At 40.9% G+C, this 26,767-nt stretch overlaps 1 protein-coding gene across 1 annotated transcript in view; it reads right to left on the reverse strand.

The window, feature by feature from the left end:
* The window catches only part of LOC134348078 (cilia- and flagella-associated protein 47-like), a 712,768-nt gene that overhangs the window by 619,282 nt on the left and 66,719 nt on the right, over positions 1-26,767 (reverse strand). The window contains exons 8-11 of the mRNA XM_063050919.1: positions 22,849-23,078; positions 21,181-21,373; positions 6,874-7,096; positions 5,527-5,673 (exon numbers count right to left, since the gene is read on the reverse strand). Coding sequence (XP_062906989.1) covers positions 5,527-5,673; positions 6,874-7,096; positions 21,181-21,373; positions 22,849-23,078 — 793 coding nt within the window. The remainder of the gene's footprint in view (positions 1-5,526; positions 5,674-6,873; positions 7,097-21,180; positions 21,374-22,848; positions 23,079-26,767) is intronic.

Here is a 26,767-nt window from a genome sequence, read left to right on the forward strand (position 1 = left end):
TCTTCGGCCTCCAGCCTATAGAGACTGGGATTCAGAAGCACACGTGCATATGCCAGATATTACATGCTGGACATGGAGGCTCATAGGACAGGAGGTGAGGACAAAGGGAACTCTATCTCTATTATATTTAAGTTCAAAAGTTCAAAGTACATTTATTATCAAAATATGTATACATTATACAACCTTGAGATTTGTCTCCTAACAGGCAACCATGAAACAAAGAAAACCAAAAGAACCCAAATTTTAAAAAGACCGTCAAACACCCAATGTACAAAGGGAAAAGAAACACATCATGCCTAGAAAAAAGAACCCATAAAAAAAGACCATCGAACACCCAATGTGCAGAGAAAAAAAACATATCATGCAAACAGTAACAACAAATAATGTTCTTTCTTTCTTTTTAAATCTTTTTATTAATTTTCAAAATTATAAACACAATAACAAAGTTGATACCAAGAGATTGGAATAATCTTAATAAAATAAGCATATACAAAAAGGATTTTAAGTAACATAGGTATAATAGACTTCCAAACTCATAATGAAATTAGTCATAAAGGGAAAAAAAAAGAAATAAAAAGAAAAAAATATATATAAAAACAAAGAAAAACCCGCAAAAGAAAAAGAAAAAAAACCCAAAAAGAAACAGAACAAAACAGGGCTAGACCAATATCTTGAATCAGACACGTTCAGTAATGTTGTCAACTCCACTCCTCTATTCATATAATTTAAGTTAAAAAAAGATTCGGAAAGGTCAAATTACATCATATGAAAATATTGCATAAAAGGTTTCCAAGTTTCTTCAAATTTAACCGAAGGATCAAAAATATCACTTCTAATTTTTTCTAAAATTAAACTTAATATAGTTTGAGAAAACCATTGGAATATTGTAGGAGGATTGGTTTCCTTCCAGTTCAACAAAATAGATCTTCTAGCCATTAAAGTAACAAATGCTATCATCCGACAGGCTGAAGAAGACAAAGATCTATGTTCTACCATTGGTAATCCAAAAATTGCCGTAATAGGATGGGGTTTTAAATCAAAACATAGAACTGTTGAAATAATATTAAAAATATCTTTTCAATATTTTTCCAAAAGAGGACAGGACCAAAACATATGAGTTAAAGAAGCCACCTCAGAGTGTCATCTATCACAAGTAGGGTTTATATGGGAATAAAAAGGGGCTAATTTATCTTTGGACATATGGGCTCTATGTACTATAACAAATAGTGTTCTGAACTTGTCCGCAAAGAAAATCCCATAGTTCAGCACAGAGCATGGAGTAGCAATCTGAATCGGTCTGTCCCTCACCTCAAGCCCCAGTACCCTGACCTTCTCAATCAATTTCGGGGCAGATGGCATGAGGACAGAAGTGTAGAAAATAGAAGAGATGTGAGTAAGGGCAGCAAAGGCAGTGCAGGAAAACACACTGTTTTCTGAGAACCAAGGATATCCCAGATGTACTAGTATGGAAAACCTCATCATGGTAATAGATGCAGCAGAGGCAAAGGAACTGAGTGAAGGGAAGAGCATTCTCACATGACAGGATGAGAAGGGTTGTAATTAAGGTAACTGTGGGAGTCAATGGGTTTGTAGAAGTGGATAATCTGTCTCCTAAAGTGGAAGAGAGAGAGGTATCAGAGCGTGGACCACGTGAGAACAGGGTGTAAATGGGTAGCAGAGCTGATTAAATTGACAAGCTCCACGTGAGTGAGGAAATGGCACTAATGCAGTTGACAATATAGCGGAGAAAGAGTTAGGAAGCATTGCTAGTGGACGTTTGAAACACAAATGCTTCGCGCAGCCAATGAAAAGGCAAGCATAACTGTGAAATAAGTGAATGTCCATGGCTGCACCTTTACTCTGGGGAATGCAGGAGAAACTGAAAGAGAAGTTGTTGATGGTCAGTGCCAGTTCTGCATGATGGTGGAGAGGAACTGTTTTCCAGAGAGAAGTGGAGAGCTCTTGAGGCTTTCCTGACTAGGGATAGAAGTGTACAAGAACTACACGTCCATGGTGAAAATGAGGTGGTTGGGGCATGGAACTGAAAATAGTGAAAATGGTGGACAGCATTTTACGTGTCACGGATGTACAATAAGTCAAAAGGGACTGAACAAAGGAAATAAAGATGGAGTGGAGATGCAGGGAAATGAGTTCAGTAGGTTGGGAGCAGGTGGAAACAATTGGCCCTCAGGGGCAGTTACGTTTGTGGATCTCGGGCAGGAGGTAGAAATGGGTAGTACAGGCTTGGGGAACAACGAGGTTAGAAGCTGTGGAGGAAAGATCTCCAGAGGTGAAGAAGTCAGTGATGGAGCAGGAGACAGTGGTCTATTACTTCTCAATAAGGTCTTGTTTCATGGTTAATTAAGAGGAGGTATCCTAGAGCTGCCATCAGGCCTCTATAAGGTAGAGGTCAGATTGCCATCTACATCAGAAACATTCTAGTCTTTGATTGTGAGTTTGGGCCTGTTCCTGTGTTGTACCATTTCTATATTCTATAAAAGAAACCTAAGCTTTGAGGACATTTTGGAAAAGTTATGATTATCCACTTTAGACAGGTCTTAATGGTATAGATAGAGAAAAATTATTACCACTGATCAGCAAATCCATATTGAGAGATCACAAATTCAAGCTCTTTCGCATAAGATTGAAAAGAGAAGAATTTTCTTTTTTAGCTCAGGGTTAATTAAGATGTAGAATATTATCAAAAGCAATATACAGTTCCATGAATAATTGAATAGAAAGTTGGGCAACGTTAAGACAATAGGTGGATCTGAGAAAGGATCTCTTTGGGGAAGTATGATCATGAGGAAATTCTTCTGTTCTCCCTTTCTGCCTTGACTATCTACATTACAACATTACAAAAAATTCCATTAGTTGTGAAGCAGAATCAGAATCAGGTTTTCTTTATTACTGCCATATGTTGTGAAGTTTTATAAGGCTTTATAATGTATTGGTCAGACAGCACTTGGAGTATCCTGAGCAGTTTTGTGCCCTTTATTTAAAAAAGGATGTGCTAGCGTTGGAGAAGGTCCAGAGGTGGTTCATGAGAATGATCCCAGGAATGAAAGGGTTAACATATTATGAGCATTTGATGACTCTAGGCCTGTACACACTGGAATTTAGAAGAATCGTGGATGGGGGGGGTGGAATCTCATTAAAACCTATCAAATTTTGGAAGGCCTAGATAGAGTGGATGTGGAGAAGATATTTTCTATAGTGGGGTGTATAGGACTGGAGATTACAGCCTCAAAAATCCAAGGACATCCCTTTAGAACAGAGATGAGGAGGAATTTCTTTAGCCAGAGTCATGGGTATATTTGAAGTAGAGGCTGACTGGTTCTTGATTAGTAAGGGCATCAAAGGTTATGGGGAGAAGACAGTAAGTAGAATGGGATTAAGAGGGATAGTAAATCAGCGATGATGGAATGGCGGAGCAGACTCAATAGGCCAAATGGTCTAATTCTGTTCGTATATCTTATGGTCTAATTTTGTTGTTTGTGGCAGCAGTACACCACAAGACAAAAAAAATTACAATAAGCTACAACAATAAATAGTCCAAAAGATAAACAGCAGTATTCATTGGCTCAAGAACCGTTCAGAAATATGATGGCAGAAGGGAAGAAGCTGCTTCTAAAGTATTGAGTGTGGGTCTTCAGCTCTTGTATCCGCTTCCTGATTGTAGAAACATGGAGGGCTTGTCCCAGATGGTGAAGGGCTTCAACAATGGATGCCGCCTTCTTGAGGGACCTCCCTTTGAAGATGTCCTTGATGGTGCAGAGAGTTTTGCCCATGATGGAAATAGCTAAGTCTATGACCCTCTGCAGCCTCTTGTGATCCTCTAATTTGGACACTCCATACCAAACAGTCAGAATGCTCTCTATAGCACTTCCGTTAAAGTTTGTTAGAATCTTTGGTAACACAGCAAATCTCCTCAAAATCCTAATGAAGTAGAACTGCTGGCATGCTTTCTTCATGATTACATCAATGTGTTCACCCAAGATAGATCCTCTGAGGATCTTCAAGCTTTCAGGGATTGAGATCTGGAAAGGCACTATAGTAATACAAGTATTTCTTTGTTTTGATTTCAATGCACCAACACCATACAAAAGCCATAATATTGTTCTCAGATTATCAATCAATTCTGGATTGATTAATGGATATCAATAAATTAGCTTTGCCTCTTCTGAGCACAATTCACCTTCACATTTACCTGGTGTCAGTTACACACCCAATGGCAATATAACTTGTGCAGTGCACATTTCCTCCACTACTAGTATAAGTCAGAGCTTTTCAAGGAAACCTGTGACCTTCACTGTTAACTCACAGAAGTTCCTAGAGCCCATTGTGCACAGTTTTGAGATGTCAGTTAAAGGGCCTGCACTGTTCTATCAAGGCTATGCGCACAGCATTCCCAGCTTCACTGTTAAATGACCAGCATTATGTTAAGTCATTAAATGGAGCTCCATTTACTATTTTCTGATTTTTTAACATTCACTGGTAACAAACATGAAGAAATCATTTGACATATTGATCAGCTCAATGCTGACAGTTGCTCAGGTCCACTTGCAGTGCAAGAGTCAATCAGCCCAGTTCATCAGATGTGAAGTGTCCAGACAGAATGCAATTATGTTCTCTCTCCTTTATATATTCTTTTCTTTCACCTCCATAGCAGCCTCTTCTTGCATGATACGGGGAAGTTCTTTCAATGCTGACTCACTTTCTAATGGTTAACATTTCGATGATTATCAGTTGCAAATTCAGTGAAGACCCTGACCTTTGGGTCAATCTTAGTGCATCGTTATGTGCTAAATAGCATTCACTACTTTTCACATATTTTAGCCAACTTTGTAAATATTTTCAGTACTAAGCATTAACATCACAGGTAGCACAAGTTTACTGCACTTTAAGAGGGAGAAAAATATTTATATAGCTGCAATAACATGCAAATGATAAAAATGAGAATTCCACTTTTCTATTGGATAAATTAGGGAAAGTGAAGGAGAAAATAAGCCAACTGGATGTGTAAATGTTAATCTGCCGGATGATAGCAGGTAACCTTTGATTATAGTGAAAATTAGCGAATACAACATGCAATTTCTTTGCAGTTCCATTCTTCAGCATTTTGGTAAATCGCTCACACAAGGTAATTCTGACTGTACTATTATGTAAAATAGACTGAACACTCAAGCAGTAATTTGTATATTGCCACACAAGAAATATTACTTGCAGAGTGCTATATCAAGTCACGATTTTAAATCTGAAAACCAGTGGTCAAATATTATTTTTATTGCATCAAGGAAAGATAAAATATTGCTTTTTGAACATAAGCATCAATTAATTTTACACGCTTCATTTGATTTTGTTAATATAATTTCCCTTGTTTAGTTCAACACAAAAGCTGCTGAAATTATTCCAATTTAAGCAAACCAGTACCAGTGTACAAGAGGAAACCTGTGACTACAATATGTCCTTTCCAAGGATTAAACAAGAAATTAGAAAGGTAACCATTTTATGTTCACTGTTTACCTGCGATCCTGTTTTTGGAACCGACCTATTCTTAGACCTTGAATGTATTGCTCAAAATACTTCTTCCGTGCTTTTATTGCTGCTACCTCCTCTTCGTTATGAGTGTATTCAGGATCCACCCAGGTGCAGTGTTTCATTTCTGAGGAGCTGCCACAAAATAAAATTTCATAAAATTATGTCGTGTTACATGTCAGAAATATTGCCAAGTATTGAGTGATTACAATACTACATTCTGATCAAGATGTTAATCATAATAAACAGTTCAAAAATAAGAACTGCATATTCAACATTTGAAAGATTTACCCAATGTTTTTTCCCCTTTTCGCTTTCTTCCAACCTATTTCTCTCTCCACACATCATTCACCCCCACTTTGTACTTCTTTTCTTCCTAACTGGTTTCTATTCTTTCTTTTACTTTTCTTATTTATTGCTCAATTCTTCCTTCATTTTTTACCCATAGATTTCTTCTCCATTCCCTTCAATCCTTTCAAAATCTTCCTTTCCCTTTCTTTTACATCTACTTCTTCCACTGCCTTCCTCCTCTCAACTGTGCATATTCTTATTCACCTGTCCCTTCTCTTTCTCAGGTTCCTTACAGTTGACAGTACTCTCTTCCCTCAATGTTGTAGGTTCAACTTATAGTCCAAAACTAAGCACAAATATCTAGGCCAGCACATGAGCATGGAATAAGATGGTTTTACATTCTCTGGAGTGAATGAACAATGAGCAAGTGGTAAAATAGAGAGAAGGAAAGAAAATAGAAAACAGAAATGGTTAAGGACACCGGAGGGAGGGGAAAAGACGCAAGACAATAAACAGAGACAAACTAAAACATTAACAAGAAGGGAAAATAAAGGGAATTTTTTGAAGGACCAGATATCTAACTTGGTGGAGAATTAAACAAGACTAAGTTACAAGCTGCTCCAAGAAGTGTGTTGGACCACAATGCACAATTAAACAACACTATTCCCAGCATGAGGCTCAGAGCAAGGAATAGAGGCACTCTCACAATTTAGTCACAAGGTTGTGTGTCCAACTTCCATTCTCAAGTTATGGATCACTGTATAGTATTAAGGGCTGCTGCACCAGTTAGCTGTAAAATTTTCCAAAACATTAGTTGAGAAAGAGCAATGATGTTCACTCTATGTTCTGTCCAATATTTTGCTTTCAGCCAACACAAAATAGATTATCTCTTAATCAATCTATAAAGGGGTTATCTGGTAATGTTTTTATTGTTATTGGTAAGGACTATATCTCAGATGTAATAAATTGGTTGTGAAGTTCATTGGAAAATCTTGACTTTGATAGGCATGCTGTGTAAAATGGAGACTTAATATAAAAACTCACATGTATTTTTCAGATTTACAACGAAGTCCACTCCTTTGAATGCTTCCATCAGAAATAGATAAGGCCGTTTTGTTTTCAAAATTTTTATTTTTAATCTTACTATAAGAAATGCCTTGATGCCCAGTAGACAGCATAACAGGAGATAAATGCTTATTGCTGTTGATTTCATCAGTTTTCTTCTCAGCCAATAGTCCAGTTTCTTTGGTTACAGCAGGAGTTATGCCTAAAGGTGAATCACAAGAGTTAACTTACTCAAGCAAAAAAAAAAATTGGATTCCAGCAGTTCTTCCTACAGGTTTTATTTGTAACTGTGATGAAAGAAAGAGCAGCCAGTGCCTGAAGTTTCCATCAGATCCTGTGTAGATATTAAACAGATTACTACAAATATTTGGAAGGAAGAAAGAAGGATTACCCCTGAAGTGGGTTTCTCTTTCTGTGCGTAAATCTTGCTTAGGTCTGAGACAACATCCCAGATTTTTAAATGCAGAGTATCACAAAATAAGACAATCCATTAAAATGAATCCACTTTCACCAACTTGGAATAGGGATGGCCAAAATATGATTCCTACCAAACTGTAATAGCTCCAGTATTAGTACCCAGGGCAAACATATTAAATATGTATTAAGTACTTTGCATTTCCCACTTGGAAGCTGAACACTGAGTTTTAAAGCACCCTTTGAAATCCAGATTGTAATTAATCAAAACAATTTCTTCAGGCTCTTGGCAGGGAAGCTAGTGGTCCTTTAATTAAATTTTAAAAGTAAACTTTATTCATAATAAAAAATAGATACAAAGGAAGAAACAGTGAAAAGACTTTTAAATTCATGGTTGTAACATTCAGTAGTGTAAACTTCTTTTACAAACAAAAACAACCAGCACTATTGCCACTCATGTGACCCCCTGGGGTAATACACCCTTTTCATTGTTCGAGAAGATTCCCCACCCAACTCAGTCTCCCCATGTGCAGAAGCGGAAGAAACCTGGACTATGGTTCTTCCCCACAGCGCCTTGTTGTGGTAAACCATATATATATATGTTGTCACTGGGTTAACTGTCTGGACAGGTCCCTCTGCTGACTACCCCTGTGGCTCCTCCCACAGATCCCTGAATAAAGGCGTTTTCGCCCTGCTCCTCCCCCTCAGACCAGGGGCAGACACTCAGCATTGAGGTCACGTCTTACTGCGAATAAAAGCCTTTCGGTATTTACCCTACTTCAGTCTTTTGGAATTATTGAAGGAGCTTCACTTGTCATTGACTACACCAAATGTCAGTGCATCCCTCAGCACGTATTCCTGCAGCCTTGGGAAACACACATAAAATGCTGGAGGAATTCAGTAAGTCAGGTGGCATCTAAGGAAGCAAATAAATAGTCACTGTTTCCAGCAGAGACCCGAAACATTGAGTGTTTATTCCCTTCTAAAGATGCTGCCTGACTTACTGAGTTCCTCCAACATTTTGTGTGTATTGCTCAAGATTTCCAGCATCTGCAGAATCTCTTATGTTTTTGAGTTCATTTTGTATGAACATTACTTCCTGTAGGCAAGCTGTTTTTTCTACAAATACCACTTCCTGGGTTGGTAGTTCTTATTCTGATCTGAAGCACCTGGAGGAAAGACATTTATCTCCATCCACTCTTTATTTGCCCTTGAAACAACAATATCTGTGAGTCTTAAGTTTTTTGTAGTATTAGTAAACATTCAGTAGACATAGTTAAAGAACATAATTATGTTTAAGTTTGTACTACATGTTTACTCTTGCTTACACTACATAGATATGGAGTGTTACATATATGTGCTAAGTTAGTTAACAACTGTGGTGTAAATGATCAACGATATTAGTATATACAGGCACACAAGGATTCTCTGTTGACTTGAATACGTATTTCACTTAACTCTGCAGTTTGACAAAAGTCTTTTCATTAAAAACCTGAAAGAGAGCCTCTGCCTCAGGTTATTTTTGAGAAGTTGTTTCACTCGTTACACAGCTCTTTCCACGTGCACAGTGTGGGCAATAAAGCTCATCTGCAGCAATCACATATAGTCATCTCACTGTGCTGAAGACCATCAAGTTTCAGGTAGACCAGAAAGCATCTTTCACCAAGTTGACTACCTTACAGAAGCACTTAATGTCTGTCTTAATGTATGTCCCTGGGAACAACCCATACATCAAAGAGCCTTCTGTTAGTAAGATGCTGGGGATGAACCAGGTCACAAAGCTTTGCACCCTTCTCCACAACTTCTTATTAAATTCATAGTTTATTGACAAAGAGGTGGGTGACTGTCTCTTCCCTGCAGCCATGGTCTCCAGGACTTTGGGGGTGAAGCATTGTCTCTAGAGAAAAAATGCTGATTGGGAGAGCCTCTCTTATCGCCAGTCAAGCAAGGTCTTGTTGCTTGTTGGTCAGATTAGGCAACGAGACAGATTGCTCAAAACATTTGCTCAAGGAACAAGCTAACAGAGTCCATGGCATCTCTGTCTTGCAGTGTCACCAGAATGTTCCACACTGACCAAGGCCTGATGAACTTGTAGTCAAAAGTGTTTACTTGGAAGAACTTTTCCACAAAGAACAGGTAGTGGGATGTTACACGGTAAAGGGACCAACCTATCGTCCACAACAATAAGGTCAGCTGGGACCTGGGACTTGCACAATGTGAACCACTGGACTCACTCCATCTTGGAGCCCAGGTAAGCTGGAGAATGTTCAACATGCACAGTGTGGGCAATAAAGCCAATCAGCAGCAATCACTTACAGTCATTTCACTGTGCTGGAAGACCACCAAGTTTCAGGCGGACCAAGAAACATCTTTCACTAAGTTGATTACTTTACAGCAGGCCTGAGAACATATCATAACTGATAACTAAATTCTTCCTAGTTATTGACAGGGAAAACCATTTCTACAGGTCCAATTTTTGATTGACTTTCCCAATCCACACCAGCCAATTCTTGTAACATGCCTCAGCTCATTCGAACCAGATTCCCGGCACCTTCAGGTAGTCAGATATGATGGTGAGGGGGACATTAGAATGGTAGAGCCAATTCTGAAGAGCACGGCCTTGTTCTTCCTGCAGCTGACTCTGACACCAAATGCCAACTCAAACTGATCACAGATGCTGAATCAATCTGTAAACTGACTGTGGTTCCAAAAAGAAGACAGTGACAACATCAACATACAAGGAAGTTTTAACTTGTATGCCTCCATTATCTGACTATATCACCCCTCTTATGCTCTTATCATTCTTGATGGATTCAGCAAAGGATTTCATGCAACACACAAACGAGACAGAGGAAAGTGGATGACCCTAACTGACTCCAAATGATGGGGAATCTATGTCACCCGCCCATTGATTTGGACTGCACTACGGATATCTGTGTAGAGCAGTTGGATCCAAATTCTGATTCCCTCGCCAAAAATTATTTTGGAGAGCACATCCATCTTGTACATGTATGATAGCCTGCCGAAGGCCTTTTCCTAGTCCAATCTGACCAAGAAAGCATCCACTCCTCTGAGAAGAGGGTCTCCCTGAGCAGTGCAAGACTGTTTTCCTGCTAGCAACAGTACAGACATGGTCTGCATGGATCACTCGCTCCAGATCAGTCATGACCAAGTTGGCTAAAGCTTTGTACGGGATCGTATAATCCGCAGTCAGAAGTGCAATGGGTCTCTAGTTCCTGCTGTCCTCCCACACCCCCTTCTGCATGTTGACGAGAGTGATAAGGCTCTTCCTAATGGAATCTGACATACTGCAACCAGAAGCTAACATTCTACACTTCCAGTAGGTCCAGGCTCATCCAAACCCACAGAACTGAGTTTACAACTTTCCTTGTAAGCTGTCACTTCCCTGAGTTTTATTTGTGCCAAGGGAACAGTTCAGAAACAGTTATCAGGCTCTTGAACCATTGGGGATCATTCAGCTTCCCTCATCCTAAGACTAAACTATTCTCACAACCTATGGACTCACTCACAAGGATTCTTCATCTCATGTTTTCAATATTTATTGCTTATTTATTTATTATTATTATTTTGTTTTTTTTCTTTTTGTATTTGCAGTTTGTTGTCTTTTGCACACAGGTTGCTTGTCTGTCTTGTGTGCAGTTTTTCATTGATTCTATTGTGTTTCTTTGTACTTAAAGGAATCTCAGGGTTGCATACTTTATACTTTATTGTCGCCAAACAATTGATACTAGAACATACAATCCTCACAGCGATATTTGATTCTGCGCTTCCCACTCCCTGGATTACAAATATTAAATATTAAAAATACTTAAAATTAGTAAATATTAAAAATTTAAATTATAAATCATAAATAGAAAATAGAAAAATGGAAAGTAAGGTAGTGTAAAAAAACCGAGAGGCAGGTCCGGATATTTGGAGGGTACGGCCCAGATCCGGGTCAGGATCCGTTCAGCAGTCTTATCACAGTTGGAAAGAAGCTGTTCCCAAATCTGGCCGTACAAGCCTTCAAGCTCCTGAGCCTTCTCCCGGAGGGAAGAGGGACGAAAAGTGTGTTGGCTGGGTGGATTGTGTCCTTGATTATCCTGGCAGCACTGCTCCAACAGCATGTGGTGTAAAGTGGGTCCACAGACTGAAGATTGGTTTGTGTGATGCGCTGCACCGTGTTCACGATCTTCTGCAGCTTCTTTCGGTCTTGGACAGGACAACTTCCATACCAGGTTGTGATGCACCCTAGAAGAATGCTTTCTACGGTGCATCGATAAAAATTAGTGAGGGTTTTAGGAGACAGGCCAAATTTCTTTAGTTTTCTCAGGAAGTAAAGGCGCTGGTGGGCCTTCTTGGCAGTGAACTCTGCTTGGTTGGACCAAGTCAGGTCATTTGTGATATTGACCCCGAGGAACTTAAAGCTTTTGACCTGTTCCACTTGCGCACCACCAATGTAAATGGGGTCGTGCGGTCCGCTACTCTTTCTGAAGTCAAAAACCAATTCCTTCGTCTTGCTGATATTGAGGGATAGGTTATTGTCTTTGCACCATGCCACCAGGTTCTTAATTTTCTCTCGGTACTCAAACTCATCATTACCCGAGATACGGCCTACAATTGTTGTGTCATCAGCAAACTTATTTATTGAGTTTGATGGGAACTTGGCTACACAATCATGGGTGTACAGTGAGTACAGCAGGGGGCTGAGTACACAGCCTTGTGGGACACCAGTGCTCAGAGTGATTGTAGAGGAGAGCTTGTTCCCTATTTTTACAGCCTGGGTCCTGTCTGTGAGGAAGTTGAAGATCCAGCTGCAGATCTGAGTGCTAAGGCCCAGGTTCCAGAGCTTAGGAATCAGTTTATTTGGAATGATGGTATTAAAGGCAGAGCTGTAGTAAATGAAAAGGAGCCTATATGTACATATATGTACTTTGATAATAAATTTACTTCAAACTTTTATATGGAGCCAGTCAGCTCTTCCAGGGTCAGTGGCTGAACCAGACTCTCCACAAATGTTTCCATGATTTTGACTTCAACGTAGCATGACCACAACTTACTAACCCTCACCCCTACATGGGATGAAACTGGAGCAACCAAAGGAAATCTACACAGTCATGGGAAAAATATACAAACTCCTTAAAGACAGTGGCAAGAATTGAACACCTATTGCTGGTGTTATAAAGCGTTGCACTAACCACTACACTTCCGTGCTGACAATAGTCTGTAGTTGCTGTCCATTCTTATCATCACTGCCGGATTGTCCAAGTGCATAAATGAGTCACTGGCCAGGAGATGCACAAAGCTGTCATCAGCAACGGTGGGAGCTACTGGAGCATAGCTAGCAATTCACTCAACATTGATTATTTGAAGCATATTGTTAAGATCATTTATATCAGCTACAAGGATCTGCCCATCCAACATCTCTTTGACTTCAGTGATAGAGAAGTTGTCTCCATACAGCAGAATCCCAAGACTGAAGACATGACTATCATCCCCACCACATCCATCCCTCCCAATCCTATAAAGAATCCCTGGGACCATCATTGCAACCTCATCCAATAACTGTGGAAGTGTGACAGCCTAACTCTTGTGAAAAAAAAAATCACATCTGCCCAACTTTGGTGAGGTATTGCAAGGTGTAAACATATTGTACAGTGCTCTTTCATGCTGCGCTGTAATGATTAGAGATGGCAGGTTTATCTCCATACTTATCTGAGCTCAGGGATCATAGATACAGTCCATTGACAATCAGTCTGAGCCTCTATGCCCACTGGCTTCTGGCTTGTGGCTCTTCTGCTGCTCCCAGACTCCTGGAGCGTGGGCCAATGGCTTCTGTACCACTCCCGGTCTCCTGGAGCTGGGTGATGGCAGGTTGTATGTCTCCCTCGACTATATTTGTCCGTAGGCTCCCCTCCTCTTTGTCATCTCTATTTTGACACTTTCCCTGCCTGCCTTGTCAGTTTCCCTTAATTACTTCATCCTTCAATGAGGAGAGTTTCCATCTGCCTGTGGCATTGCTCTATTTTTCTATTACTTTTACGCTCATAAGCCCACTGTCTCTTAGATATTCCCTTCTGAGATTTCTTTCTTTTCATCACATGCCGTTCCCCTTCTTGTTCCACTGCCATCCTCTCTTCTAATGGCGAGGGACCTGAGAGCTTGTATCTGGAGTTTGAGGTGGATGGCCTCTCTACAGTCCTGGTGTCAATCACAATCTCTGCAGGGGGTTCTGCACTAATAGTGGGCAAATTGGCATTTCTCTAGTGATAGTTGTTCCCAGCATCCCTTCTTATTGCCTGAGCATAGACACAGGCACGTTTTGAGCAGGCCTTGTAGAGATGGCTTTCCTCTCCACAAAGGTTGCAACTTTTGTTTTCTCTGCAGTTCTTTGTCTAGTGGCCATCTTGTTTGCAGATCTCGCAGATGATTGTAACACATTGGGCCATCACATGTCCAGGCTTATTGCAGTTACTACACAGTCTGGGTTGTCTTGCATATATCAGGTAACCATGGTGGATGGTGCAGATCCAAACAGGTCTTTGATATCAACACAGTTTTCTGTTCCCTCAACCTATCAAGCCTGTAAGGTGAGGTCATCCACAACAGGCGGCTACACCTTCAGCTCATCATCCTCCCCTCCCTGAAGGATTTTCTGATAACATTACACATGTTTATTCCCTTTCTGCTGTGTGGCAAGTGGCCAAGTAGTAAAGGCGTTGGACTAGCGATCTGAAAGTCGTGAGTTCGAGCCCCAGCCGAGGCAGCGTGTTGTGTCTTTGAGCAAGGCACTTAACCACACGTTGCTCCAGTCCACCCAGCTGAAAATGGGTACCATCAAAATGCTGGGGGTTAACCTCACGACAGACTGGCGTCCTATCCGGGGGGAGTCTCATACTCACAGTCGCTTCATGCCACGGAAACCGGCATAAGCACCGACCTGATGAGTCTGAGGTTCAGGACAGACTTTAACTTTAATTCCCCTTCTCCTGAAAGTCCTATGGCATCTTCCGCCACCCCACCGAGGTACCTGAAGTTAACATCAATGTAACACACATCAAAGTTGCTGGTGAACGCAGCAGGCCAAGCAGCATCTATAGGAAGAGGCGCAGTCGACGTTTCAGGCCGAGACCCTTCGTCAGGACTAACTGAAGGAAGAGTGAGTAAGGGATTTGAAAGCTGGAGGGGGAGGGGGAGATGCAAAATGATAGGAGAAGACAGGAGGGGGAGGGATGGAGCCGAGAGCTGGACAGGTGATAGGCAAAAGGGGATACGAGAGGATCATGGGACAGGAGGTCCGGGAAGAAAGACAAGGGGGGGGGTGACCCAGAGGATGGGCAAGAGGTATATTCAGAGGGACAGAGGGAGAAAAAGGAGAGTGAGAGAAAGAATGTGTGTATAAAAAGGAGTAACAGATGGGGTACGAGGGGGAGGTGGGGCCTAGCGGAAGTTAGAGAAGTCAATGTTCATGCCATCAGGCTGGAGGCTACCCAGACGGAATATAAGGTGTTGTTCCTCCAACCTGAGTGTGGCTTCATCTTTACAGTAGAGGAGGCCGTGGATAGACATGTCAGAATGGGAATGGGATGTGGAATTAAAATGTGTGGCCACTGGGAGATCCTGCTTTCTCTGGCGGACAGAGCGTAGATGTTCAGCAAAGCGGTCTCCCAGTCTGCGTCGGGTCTCACCAATATATAAAAGGCCACATCGGGAGCACCGGACGCAGTATATCACCCCAGTCGACTCACAGGTGAAGTGATGCCTCACCTGGAAGGACTGTTTGAGGCCCTGAATGGTGGTAAGGGAGGAAGTGTAAGGGCATGTGTAGCACTTGTTCCGCTTACACGGATAAGTGCCAGCAGGGAGATCAGTGGGGAGGGATGGGGGGGACGAATGGACAAGGGAGTTGTGTAGGGAGCGATCCCTGCGGAATGCAGAGAGAGGGGGGGAGGGAAAGATGTGCTTAGTGGTGGGATCCCGTTGGAGGTGGCGGAAGTTACGGAGAATAATATGTTGGACCCGGAGGCTGGTGGGGTGGTAGGTGAGGACCAGGGGAACCCTATTCCTAGTTGGGTGGTGGGAGGATGGAGTGAGAGCAGATGTACGTGAAATGGGGGAGATGCGTTTAAGAGCAGAGTTGATAGTGGAGGAAGGGAAGCCCCTTTCTTTAAAAAATGAAGACATCTCCCTCGTCCTAGAATGAAAAGCCTCATCCTGAGAGCAGATGCGACAGAGACGGAGGAATTGCGAGAAGGGGATGGCATTTTTGCAAGAGACAGGGTGAGAAGAGGAATAGTCCAGATAGCTGTGAGAGTCAGTAGGCTTATAGTAGACATCAGTGGATAAGCTGTCTCCAGAGACAGAGACAGAAAGACCTAGAAAGGGGAGGGAGGTGTCGGAAATGGACCAGGTAAACTTGAGGGCAGGGTGAAAGTTGGAGGCAAAGTTAATAAAGTCAACGAGTTCTGCATGCGTGCAGGAAGCAGCGCCAATGCAGTCGTCGATGTAGCGAAGGAAAAGTGGGGGACAGATACCAGAATAGGCACGGAACATAGATTGTTCCACAAACCCAACAAAAAGGCAGGCATAGCTAGGACCCATATGGGTGCCCATAGCTACACCTTTAGTTTGGAGGAAATGGGAGGAGCAAAAGGAGAAATTATTAAGAGTAAGGACTAATTCTGCTAGATGGAGCAGAGTGGTGGTAGAGGGGAACTGATTAGGTCTGGAATCCAAAAAGAAGCGTAGAGCTTTGAGACCTTCCTGATGGGGGATGGAAGTATATAGGGACTGGACATCCATGGTGAAAATAAAGCGGTGGGGGCCAGGGAACTTAAAATCATTGAAAAGTCTAAGAGCGTGAGAAGTGTCAGGAACATAGGTCGGAAGGGATTGAACAAGGGGTGATAAAACAGTGTCGAGGTATGCAGAAACGAGTTCGGTGGGGCAGGAGCAAGCTGAGACAATAGGTCGGCCAGGACAGGCAGGTTTGTGGATCTTGGGTAGGAGGTAGAAACGGGAAGTGCGGGGTGTGGGAACTATAAGGTTGGTAGCAGTGGATGGGAGATCCCCTGAGCGGATAAAGTCGTTGATAGTGTGGGAGACAATGGCCTGGTGCTCCTTAGTGGGGTCACGATCGAGGGGTAAATAAGAGGAGGTATCCGCGAGTTGTCGCTGTGCCTCGGCAAGGTAGAGGTCAGTACGCCAGACTACAACAGCACCCCCCTTATCGGCGGGTTTAATAATAATGTTAGGATTAGTGCGGAGGGAGTGGAGAGCAGAGCGTTCCAAAGGAGTGAGGTTGGAATGGGGACAAGGTGCGGTGAAGTCGAGACGGTTGATGTCCCGTCGGCAGTTGGCAATAAAGAGATCCAGAGCAGGCAGAAGACCAGAGCGGGGTGTCCATGAAGAAGAGGAGGGTTGAAGACGGGAGAGGGGGTCATCGGTGGGGGTGGAAGAGTCCTTGCCGAAGAAGTAGGCTCGGAGACGGAGACGGCGGAAGAAAAGTTCCGCATCGTGGCGAACACGGAACTCGCTGAGGTGTGGGCGAAGGGGGACAAACGTGAGGCCCTTACTGAGAACAGAGCGTTCTGCCTCCGACAGTTGAAGGTCGGAGGGGATGGTAAAGACCCGGCACGGATGAGAGCTGGGATCAGAGGAGGGAGGGGGGAGGCTGGGGGTGTCAATGGAGAGGGGAGGGTTGGGGTGAGAGGAAGATGGAGCCTCTGAGGGCCCAGGAGCTGACGATGGGATCGGAGGGAGACGGGATTGCAGAGTATTGGTGGGGGAAGGGGAGACGGGAGTCACAACAGCAGCACATAAAGACCCAGCCTGGAGTTCAAGGCTGGCGTCGCAGTTGGTGGTTGCATAATCGCTGTGAAGGTGTCCATGGTCGTTGCTGGTTAACATCAATGTACCTGTTACTTGATAAAACCTGATGGGAATAGGTGTCCTTCATCTTGAAAATAGAGCAATCTATCAGGACTCTCTTGGTGAGGAGACTCCTGGTGAAAGAGTTCCCATCACCGAGATCGTTCATTGCCATCCTGACAGTGCTTTGAGTCCCTTGTCCTCCACCCAAAGCGCTCGTCACTGCAACCATCCTGATGGAGCTGGTTGGTCATATAAGCTTTCAAAGTTCAGAGTAAATATATTATCAAAGTACATATTTGTCACCATATACAACCCTGAGATTCCGAGCATACTCAATAAATCCAATAACCATAATAGAATCAATGAAAGACCGCACCATGGCAGACAACCAGTGTGCAAATACAAAAATTTTTAAAAAGAAATAATAAGAATAAAAACAAGCAATAAATATCAAGAACATGAGATGAAGAGTCCTTGAATGTGAGTCCATATGTTGCTGGAATGTGGTGTTCAATTTGTTTCTCAATCAGTACTGGGATCTATCCCTACATCAACAGGCTAAACTCTCATCAGGCAACCATTTGGCTGTTGAGTCATCACTGTCTTCCTTCTTCTTCAACTTTTGAGTTTGCCCATAAATCTGCTTCATAGATTAACTCTGTAATAAATGATATCAATAAACAACATAATGTACTCAAATAAAGCAAACGCTTTCAACCATGCCAAGTTCCCAACAGTAATGCTGAAGAATCAGAATCAGGTTTATTATCACCAGCATGTGTCGTGAAATTTGTTAACTGAGCAGCAGAAGTTCAATGCAATACATAATATAGCAGAGAGAAAAAGAAAATAAAAATCGTAATAATAAATAAGTAAATCAATTACAGTATACATATATTGAATAGATTAAAAAAGTGTAAAAAAAACAAAAATACTGTATATCAAAAAAAGTGCCTTTATCCAAGGGTTCAAAGTCCATTTAGGAATCAGATGGCAGAGGGGAAGAAGCTGTTCCTGAATCGCTGAGTGTGTGCCTTCAGGTTTCTGTACCTCCTACCTGATGGTAACAGTGAGAAAAGGACATGCCCTGGGTGCTGGAGGTCCTTAATAATGGACACTCCCTTTCTGAGACACCGCTCCTTGAAGATGTCCTGGGTACTTTGTAGGCTAGTACCCCAGATGGAGCTGACTAGATTTACAACCCTCTGCAGCTTCTTTCAGTCCTGTGTAGCAAGCACACCCCCCCCCCCACCAGACAGTGATCTTCATACTCCTAATGAAGTATAGCCACTGTCTTGTCTTCTTTATAACTACATCGATATGTTGGGCTCAGGTTGGATCCTCAGAGATCTTGACACCTAAGAACTTGAAACTGCTCACTCTCTCCACTTCTGATCCCTCTATGAGGATTGCTATGTGTTCCTTCGTCTTACTCTTCCTGAAGTCCACAATCAGCTCTTTCGTCTTACTGACACTGAGTACCAGATTGTTGCTGCGGCACCACTCCACTAGTTGGCATATCTCACTCCTGTATGCCCTCTCGTCACTACCTGAGGTTCTACCAACAATGGTTGTATCGTCAGCAAATTTATAGTTGGTACTTGAGCTATACCTAGCCACACAGTCAGGGGTATATAGAGAGTTGAGCAGTGGGCTAAGCACACACCCCTGAGGTGCGCCAGTGTTGATCGTCAGAGAGGAGGATACGTTATCACCAATTCACACAGATTGTGGTCTTCCAGTTAGGAAGTCAAGGATCCAGTTGCAGAGGGAGGTAAAGAGGCCCAGGTTCTGCAACTTCTCAATCAGGATTGTGGGAATGATGATATTAAATGCTCAACTATAGTCAATGAACAGCATCCTAACATAGGTGTTTGTGTTGTCCAGGTGGTCTAAAGCCACGTGGAGAGCCATTGAGATTGCGTCTACCATTGACCTATTGTGGCGATAGGCAAACTGCAATGGGTTCAGGTCCTTGCTGGCACAGGAGTTCAGCCTAGTCATGACCAACCTCTCAAAGTATTTTATCACTGTTGAGGTGAGTGCTACAGGGTGATTGTCATTAAAGGAAGTTCACATTATTCTTCTTAGGCATTGGTATAATTGTTGCCTTTTTGAAGCAAGTGGGAACAGTTCCAAACAACTGTTAGAAAACATTGACCCTGAATCAATCCACCCAGCAGTTAATAAAACAACATTTTGATTTTTGACGTCAAAGCAGCATTTGTTTACATGAAACTTCAAGTAGCCCTGATAAAACTGAACCAATGGGAATCGAGAAAACCTTTCACTGGCTAAAATCAATCTCAGTACAAAGAAAGATGACTATGGTTAACACAGCCTATTCCCCTCAGCTCCAGGACATTACAGCAGAAGTTCCTCAAAACGGTATCCCACAGCCATTCGTTTTCAGCCGCTTAAGCAATTACCAATTACCTTTATTCCACCATAAGATCAGCATATGGGATGGTTTCTAATGGTTGCACAATGCTGTAATCCAGTCATAAACCATTGAAAATTGCAGCCCGTGATTAGATAGGCAGGACAAATAATTCCTACAGCACACAAATATTTGGTAATGATATTTGATAATCAGAGAGAGTTTGAACACTTGCATGTGATAGCATTACCATTATAGAGCTTGCCACCATTAACTTCAGGAGAATGTCTCCATTGATCAGAGGATTAATTGAATAAATCATATAAACACAGAGATGGGTATTCTTTCAGGAGTACCCAGAGCCTTTCTATCTACAAACAAGTCCCACAGGAACAGTTATTAGCCCCCAACCATCAGGCTCTTGAACCAGAAGGGATAACTACATTCAGAACAGAACTGAACTGATACACCACCTATGGATTCACTTTAAAGGGCTCTATAACTCATGTTCTCAATATTTTTGCTCACTTATTTATTATTATTATATTGTTTAATTTATCTTATTTTTGTATTTGCCCAATTCATTGTCTTTTGCACATTGGTTCTTTGTCCGTCTCTGTTGTGTGGTTTTTTTTTATTGATGCTATTGTGTTTCTTTCTATTTATATGAATGCCCACAAGAAATTGAATCTCAGGATAGTACATGGTAACATATACATACTTGATAATAATTTTACTTTGAACTTTTGAACTTTGAATGATGGAACATCCTGTATAAGCCTGTACAAATTCATGCCATCAGTAGCTTTCTTCATGGATTTGAAGGGAGAGTAAAGACGCATTTTCTCTCGGGATCTATATGCACTTCCCTCCTTTAGGATGCTCTTAAATTTCACAATACGTCACAAACCTCAAAGCTAGGGGATCAGCTTGGGAATGCCAGCATTGCCTGAAAAGTTCTAGTCTTGCCATTCTTTGCACTGATTCTACACGGAAAGTGGATAGGGAGTTAAACAAAGCAAGTTCAAAAGTTTAAACTATTGAGTTTATTTCACATTTTCCCAATTGCACTTGCCTACTTTGAGTCAAAATCAATCTCAAAAATACATCATTTCACTTTAATAGATTTCATTATTTAAATATTTTTATTCACTTAAAATCAATATTAGATATTTTAAAAAATGTTGTCCAATTTAATCAATAGTAACTTATGTATAACTAATTATCAATTAGCAACACAAAAGTAAAATTAAAAGATTTATAAAAGAGAAATTTCAATCTCACAGAATAAATCTCCCTTGTAAAGACAACTTAATGCTCCCATACTGCAAACAGCTACAAATTTGTAGCAACCATTTTTCAACAAGGTAAAAAGTCAGGAACAACTTCTTCTCTTACATCCAAATGTAATTAACAATTTTAAATCAAAGATGTCCTAACCAAGGGTATTGTAGAACTTTAAGCCATTTGTAAATAAAATTCAGCTAAAGTCAAGACTCAGTAAATAACAAAATAGGTTTACGAGACAGAATAGTGTACAAGACTAGTAGGGCAACAAAATATATACAATTGTCCTTGGCAATGAACACCAAAGTAGATTAACTGAGCTGTAAACCTACCAGGAATACACTTTCCATCTGGTTTCTTCATGGGAGATTTGCACACACCTGTGAAAGTGATCTTTATCTGATGAAATGATTCCATCTTCAATTCTACTGGATTGTCAGGAAGTACGACTAAACCAAAAAAGTCTATCACTTGATTTACTTTAAAACTGCCAAGCTGGTGTGCAGCAAAACAGATTACAACTTCCTGTTCAAAAGAAAAGTAAAAACAATTTAACTTACATAAATAGTTTTTGTCATGAAATCAAAGTAGCATTCTACAAAAAAAATTGCACTACATGGAACTGTCTTTCTCCTTATTATGAGTACATATGTTCCCATATATTTTACTACTTATGATCCCACCATCTCTGTTACCCACAAGGAGATTTTTTTCTAAAATATGTTTTAGAGCCAGTTGTTCTGTCCTCTTCCATCTTCAAATAATGGTTGACTGGTGCATTGGTTAAAAAGAAGCACCACACATGCAAACAGACTCACAGATTAGAAGTATTTTATATTGTTGAATTAAATTGATGTTGTTTATAATAATTAAAGAACCTAGAAAACTGAAGAGCAACTCCCTCACGTCCTTTTAATATGATTCCAAGGAGTCAAATAGTGCAAAAGCTTTTGTGGGCAAATGATGCTCTGACCATCAGATGATTCACATGTCTACTATGAACTGATTTACCCTCATGTATTCCCTATGGCATATGGAAATGACGTAGTGACATCTTCACAATGACTAATAGAGCCATCTTTATGAAAGATATTAATTGTCATTCTAGCTTCCTAAGACTTAATTACGAAGCACTAGATGAAAAAAATACTCAAATGTAAAACTGTGTCTTGATCCACAGGCTCAGATTCTCAGGCTTGTTATTACTACCTTCAAAAAGGAATTACCAGAGAAATAGCTATCTTTCAATTTTTAAACTATTCAACTAAATCTGGAGGTTTCATTTTTTTTCTATAATGTGGGAAACAGTTCACATCTAAAGAAGATGGCTAAATGAATGGAAAAAGATAAATATAGTTAAATAAAGTTAAGGGAAGCTCAACAATTTTCTTTGATCAGAAAAAAAGCACCCGAAGGTGAAAATATACCCTCTTGATGATCAAGCAGTGAGCTTTCAACTCGGCACACTGCAAGCTACAGAACCAAGAACTTTCACCTAGAACACTACAGCACAGAAACAGTTATTTCGGCCTGGTAATTATTATTATTTTCCATAACTGTTTTAGTCTAAAGATCCTGCTGACTAAACAAAAATAAATGCATTGCTAAAAATAATCGCAAACCAATTTCCTGTGTATTTTTGCATAATTAGTGAAACAGAGTGGATATATCTGTTCATGTACTTCAAGAAAGTTTGTTATGAATCCAAATCCAACAGGAACTCACTTGAAGCCATTATAAACTCATTTCACACACCAATTTAGTTACCCTGAGAAGAATTTTAATTGCTGCTCAACATTACCAAAAGAAATCTCAAAACAAAGCACCTATAGTTGTTTAAGTCAGCAATTCACTTAAAAATTTCCTCTATGAAATAAAAAGGCCACATGTGGCAATCACTTCATAATTCCTACAGCAATAATCCATTAACTTCTCTCAAATCTATGGAATTTAAACATAAGGTAATTGAGAAAATTACAAACTATTTGCAAAATATTTACCATTGACTGCCCAGGCTTAAGGTCTCCCTTTGCAGGAGTAACTCGAAAATGGGCTATCTTACGAAACTGGAAGGTGAGTGGAAGTAAAAGTGAGTCATTTCGAAGAGTGCTGTTAACGTTCACTTTTTCACCAAGAAGACATCCCTTGAAATCAAAGTTAGTCACTGGACTGATGGTTAAGCTCACAGGGACCCCTATTCCAGTAAGTGCTAACTCAATTTGCCGTTGACCTACAAACAGAAATAAAACAAACAATTCCATGTGCATACTTTCAGATTAAGATCTCGAGAAGTTAAAAACATTTCCTGCAATGATGAGATTGGCACCATAAACTTTGCAATTCAACCTCATTATTGATAATATGCCCAAATTTTCCTGCCTACACATGATAGGATACACTACAGTGGGCACAGTAGACATAATGCCAATGTGAAGTAAATTATGGTTAAATTCAATTGTGCATTTGTTCAAGTGGAATCATCATCATAGTTTGTCACACCAGACAGCCAGCCACTCCAGTGATGTTTGGTTGATGTTGAGCAAGTCAGTGTCAGCTAAATCAGGTGAGAGTGGGCAGTTGCGCAGAACGTGTTCAATGTTCTGCACCCTTTTGCCACACTCACAGGATTCACTGGTCTTTAAACCCACTTCACCATATTGTCTCCCGTACTACAAACTCCTGCTCTCGCTCTGTTGAGAGTGCACCACTTTAAGTGGAATAAGCACATCTTATCTTCATCCTGATTTCAACAAAACCAAGATAGTATAGTGCCTGATCAACTACAGGAAGTTTGTAACAAGCTTAGAATGCAATTTTTTTTAAATGCAGCATATATTCTGTTTGAAAGGCTACTCTACTTACTTATGAGAGTTCTGAACCACCTTCTCCAAAATACTTCAGCTTCTGATCCACCTCTCAAAGTTCAAAGTATATTTATTATCAAAGTATGTATACATTCTACAATCTTAAGATTCATTCCTTACAGGCAACCACAAAACAAGAAACCCAAAAGAACCCATTAAAAAAGGCCAACAAACACCAACTATGCAGAAGGTAAAAAAATCATGCAAACAATGAAAGCAAGCAAACAGGATTCAGAACAAAAGTGAGTCCACAGATAGCAAGCCTGATGCAGCAGGAGCAGGCCCCAACCCTCAGCCTCAGTTAATCACAGAGCGGAGTAAAACATCGCGGAGCTCGAAGTCTGGAGTAGCCAGAGCAGGCTCACAACCTCAGACTCAGTGTAGCAAAGAGCGGAGCAAACGCCATGAAGCAGCAAGCAGAGCTGGTCCGACGCTCACCTCTGGTTCCAACACCCTGTCAATAAATCCATCTGGCCCAGCATTTAAATCGTCCAAACATCATGCTGTTCCTCGCACTAGGACCCAATTCCTGTTGCATCAATACACTCTGGGCGTGGACCCTGCCACCAAGTTCTGATCCGTATTCGAACTTTCCAAATCGGCCTAGTGCTTATATCGATCAGACCTCATTCTCAGTTTAGGTGGACAGGCCCACTCCACTCCAACTTTCCTCCACTTCACATGCCCCAACCATTTCAACCTCACTCCGACCACTTCTCCTCTTACATGCTTCCATCTCTCTCTGAATCCCTCTTGCACCCTTTGACCCTCTAGTCAGCCGCGCCTTTGCTTGCCTCTTCACTGTCTGCAGTGATCATTTACCATGAATTTTAACAGAAAAAGAATTACTAATAATGTATTTAATTGTATTTCTTGCTTTAGGAACCACCAGTAAATTGTCATTTGGCTTCAGTAGCACCATCTTAAACTGTCCAGTGCAATTTTATCACTTTTTCACCAAATATTACTCCAAACCAGACCGAAAACTAGAGCAGGACAGGAGGTTCTGAGGTAGGTATCCAGACAAATCGTGAATGATAAGTTTTGGTTCAATTGGTTACACTGAGTTGCCCCATGTCAGAAAGTTGAGATTGAAGTGCCATTCCAAGAGATCAAGCATAAAAGTCTTTTCTAAAATTCCTGCGCATAACCAAGGAGGGATTTACCATATTTGGAGGAGCCACTAAATGAAGGCTATCTCTGTTCTCTCAATGGAAGATTCCTAAGCTTAATCATAAAACTGGACAATATTGAGGGATGTTTATTTATCCCTCAATAAACATCACTTTAAAAAATACTTAATCCTTAATCACATTGTTATTGGTAGGATTCTGACATGCACAAATTGTTTTCTGTTTCATGTTTTCTCTATCCGAACAATGTACATATCTTAAAGTGTTTTATTGGCTGTAATTATTTTGAGCTCATGAAAAGCACAATATAAACTGAATTTTCTTACATAATGGAAGGATTAAAAATTAGGGATTGCAACTATCATTGTCAGTGAGCACTGTTTTCTCATTGCATTAACGATGCTTCCAGTTCAACAGGTGTTAGTGAAAATATTTTTAAATTTCTAATGCCATTGGAAATATATAGTTCCAAAGCTGTTCCTCTGAGCCCAGTTGACTGATGCAAGATTTACCCTCAATCATGGAAGGTAATGATCACCATAGAAATAACAAAGTAGACTTGCGATCAATAATTCCTCACCACATTTAATATAACTAAAAAGAAACTGAGCAAAAACAACAGTAAAATACAGCATTGCAAAAAGTCATATTGCTCATTACTCAATTCAATTCAAATTTAATTCTCATTCAACTATACATGAATACCCATGAATACAGCTTAACAAGACAGCATTACTCTGGACCAAGGTGCAAAAGTCACACAGCACAAAGCACGTGTAGCATGTACAAGATAGCAAGCACATAAAGGTATCAGCAAGATACAGCCATACAGTAATAACAAAGTCCAGATTCAAACAACAGTGGAGCTTTGTTTCCGCCGAGTGAACACTGGGGGCAGCACAGACTCCAGCCTGCATGCTGCGCCACACTACCGCCGGTGGAGAACACCAGCTCTGACGCCTCTCTCCTGGCGGTTGTAAATAGGCGACACCACGGCTTGAGGCTAGTCCTCACATGTACAAGATAGCAAGCATATTTTGGATATCAGTAAAATACAACCACGCAAAATACATGTACAGTGCCTATAAAAAGTATTTGCCCCCCCCCCCCCGCCTTGGAAGTTTTCATGGTTTATTGTTTTACAACATTGAATCATAGTGGATTTAATCCGGCTTTTTTTTTACACTGGTCAACAGAAAAAGACTCTTGTGTCAAAGTGAAAACTGATCTCTACAAAGTGATCTAAATTAATCTAAAAGACACAAAATAAATGATTGCACAAGTATTCACCACTTGAATAAAACACACCAAATCATCAATTGGTTTTAGAAGTCATATATTTAGTGTAATGGAAATCAACCAGTGTGCAGTCTAGGTTCTTCAACTGACTGTAGTAAAAATACGGCTGTATCTGGAAGGTCCAACTGACTGTAGTAAAAATACAGCTGTATCTCGAAGGTGCAATTGACTGTAGTAAAAATACAGCTGTATCTGGAAGGTCCAACTGACTGCAGTAAAAATACAGCTGTATCTGGAAGGTGCAATTGACTGTGGTAAAAATACAGCTGTATCTGGAAGGTCCAACTGACTGCAGTAAAAATACAGCTGTATCTGGAAGGTGCAATTGACTGTAGTAAAAATACAGCTGTATCTGGAAGGTCCAACTGACTGCAGTAAAAATACAGCTGTATCTGGAAGGTGCAATTGACTGTAGTAAAAATACAGCTGTACCTGGAAGGTCCAACTGCTGCTGGTGGGACAGTATCCTGGCAAAAACTACACCAAGAAGACAAAAGACCCACTCCAAGCAACTCCACGAAAAGGTTATTGAAAAGCACAAGTCAGGAGATGAATATAAGAAAATCTCCAAGTCTCCATATCTCCAAGGCAGTTTTGTAAAGAAGAATGGGGAAAAATTGGGG

This window comes from Mobula hypostoma, chromosome 6, assembly GCF_963921235.1.
Source record: "Mobula hypostoma chromosome 6, sMobHyp1.1, whole genome shotgun sequence".
Taxonomy (NCBI): domain Eukaryota; kingdom Metazoa; phylum Chordata; class Chondrichthyes; order Myliobatiformes; family Myliobatidae; genus Mobula; species Mobula hypostoma.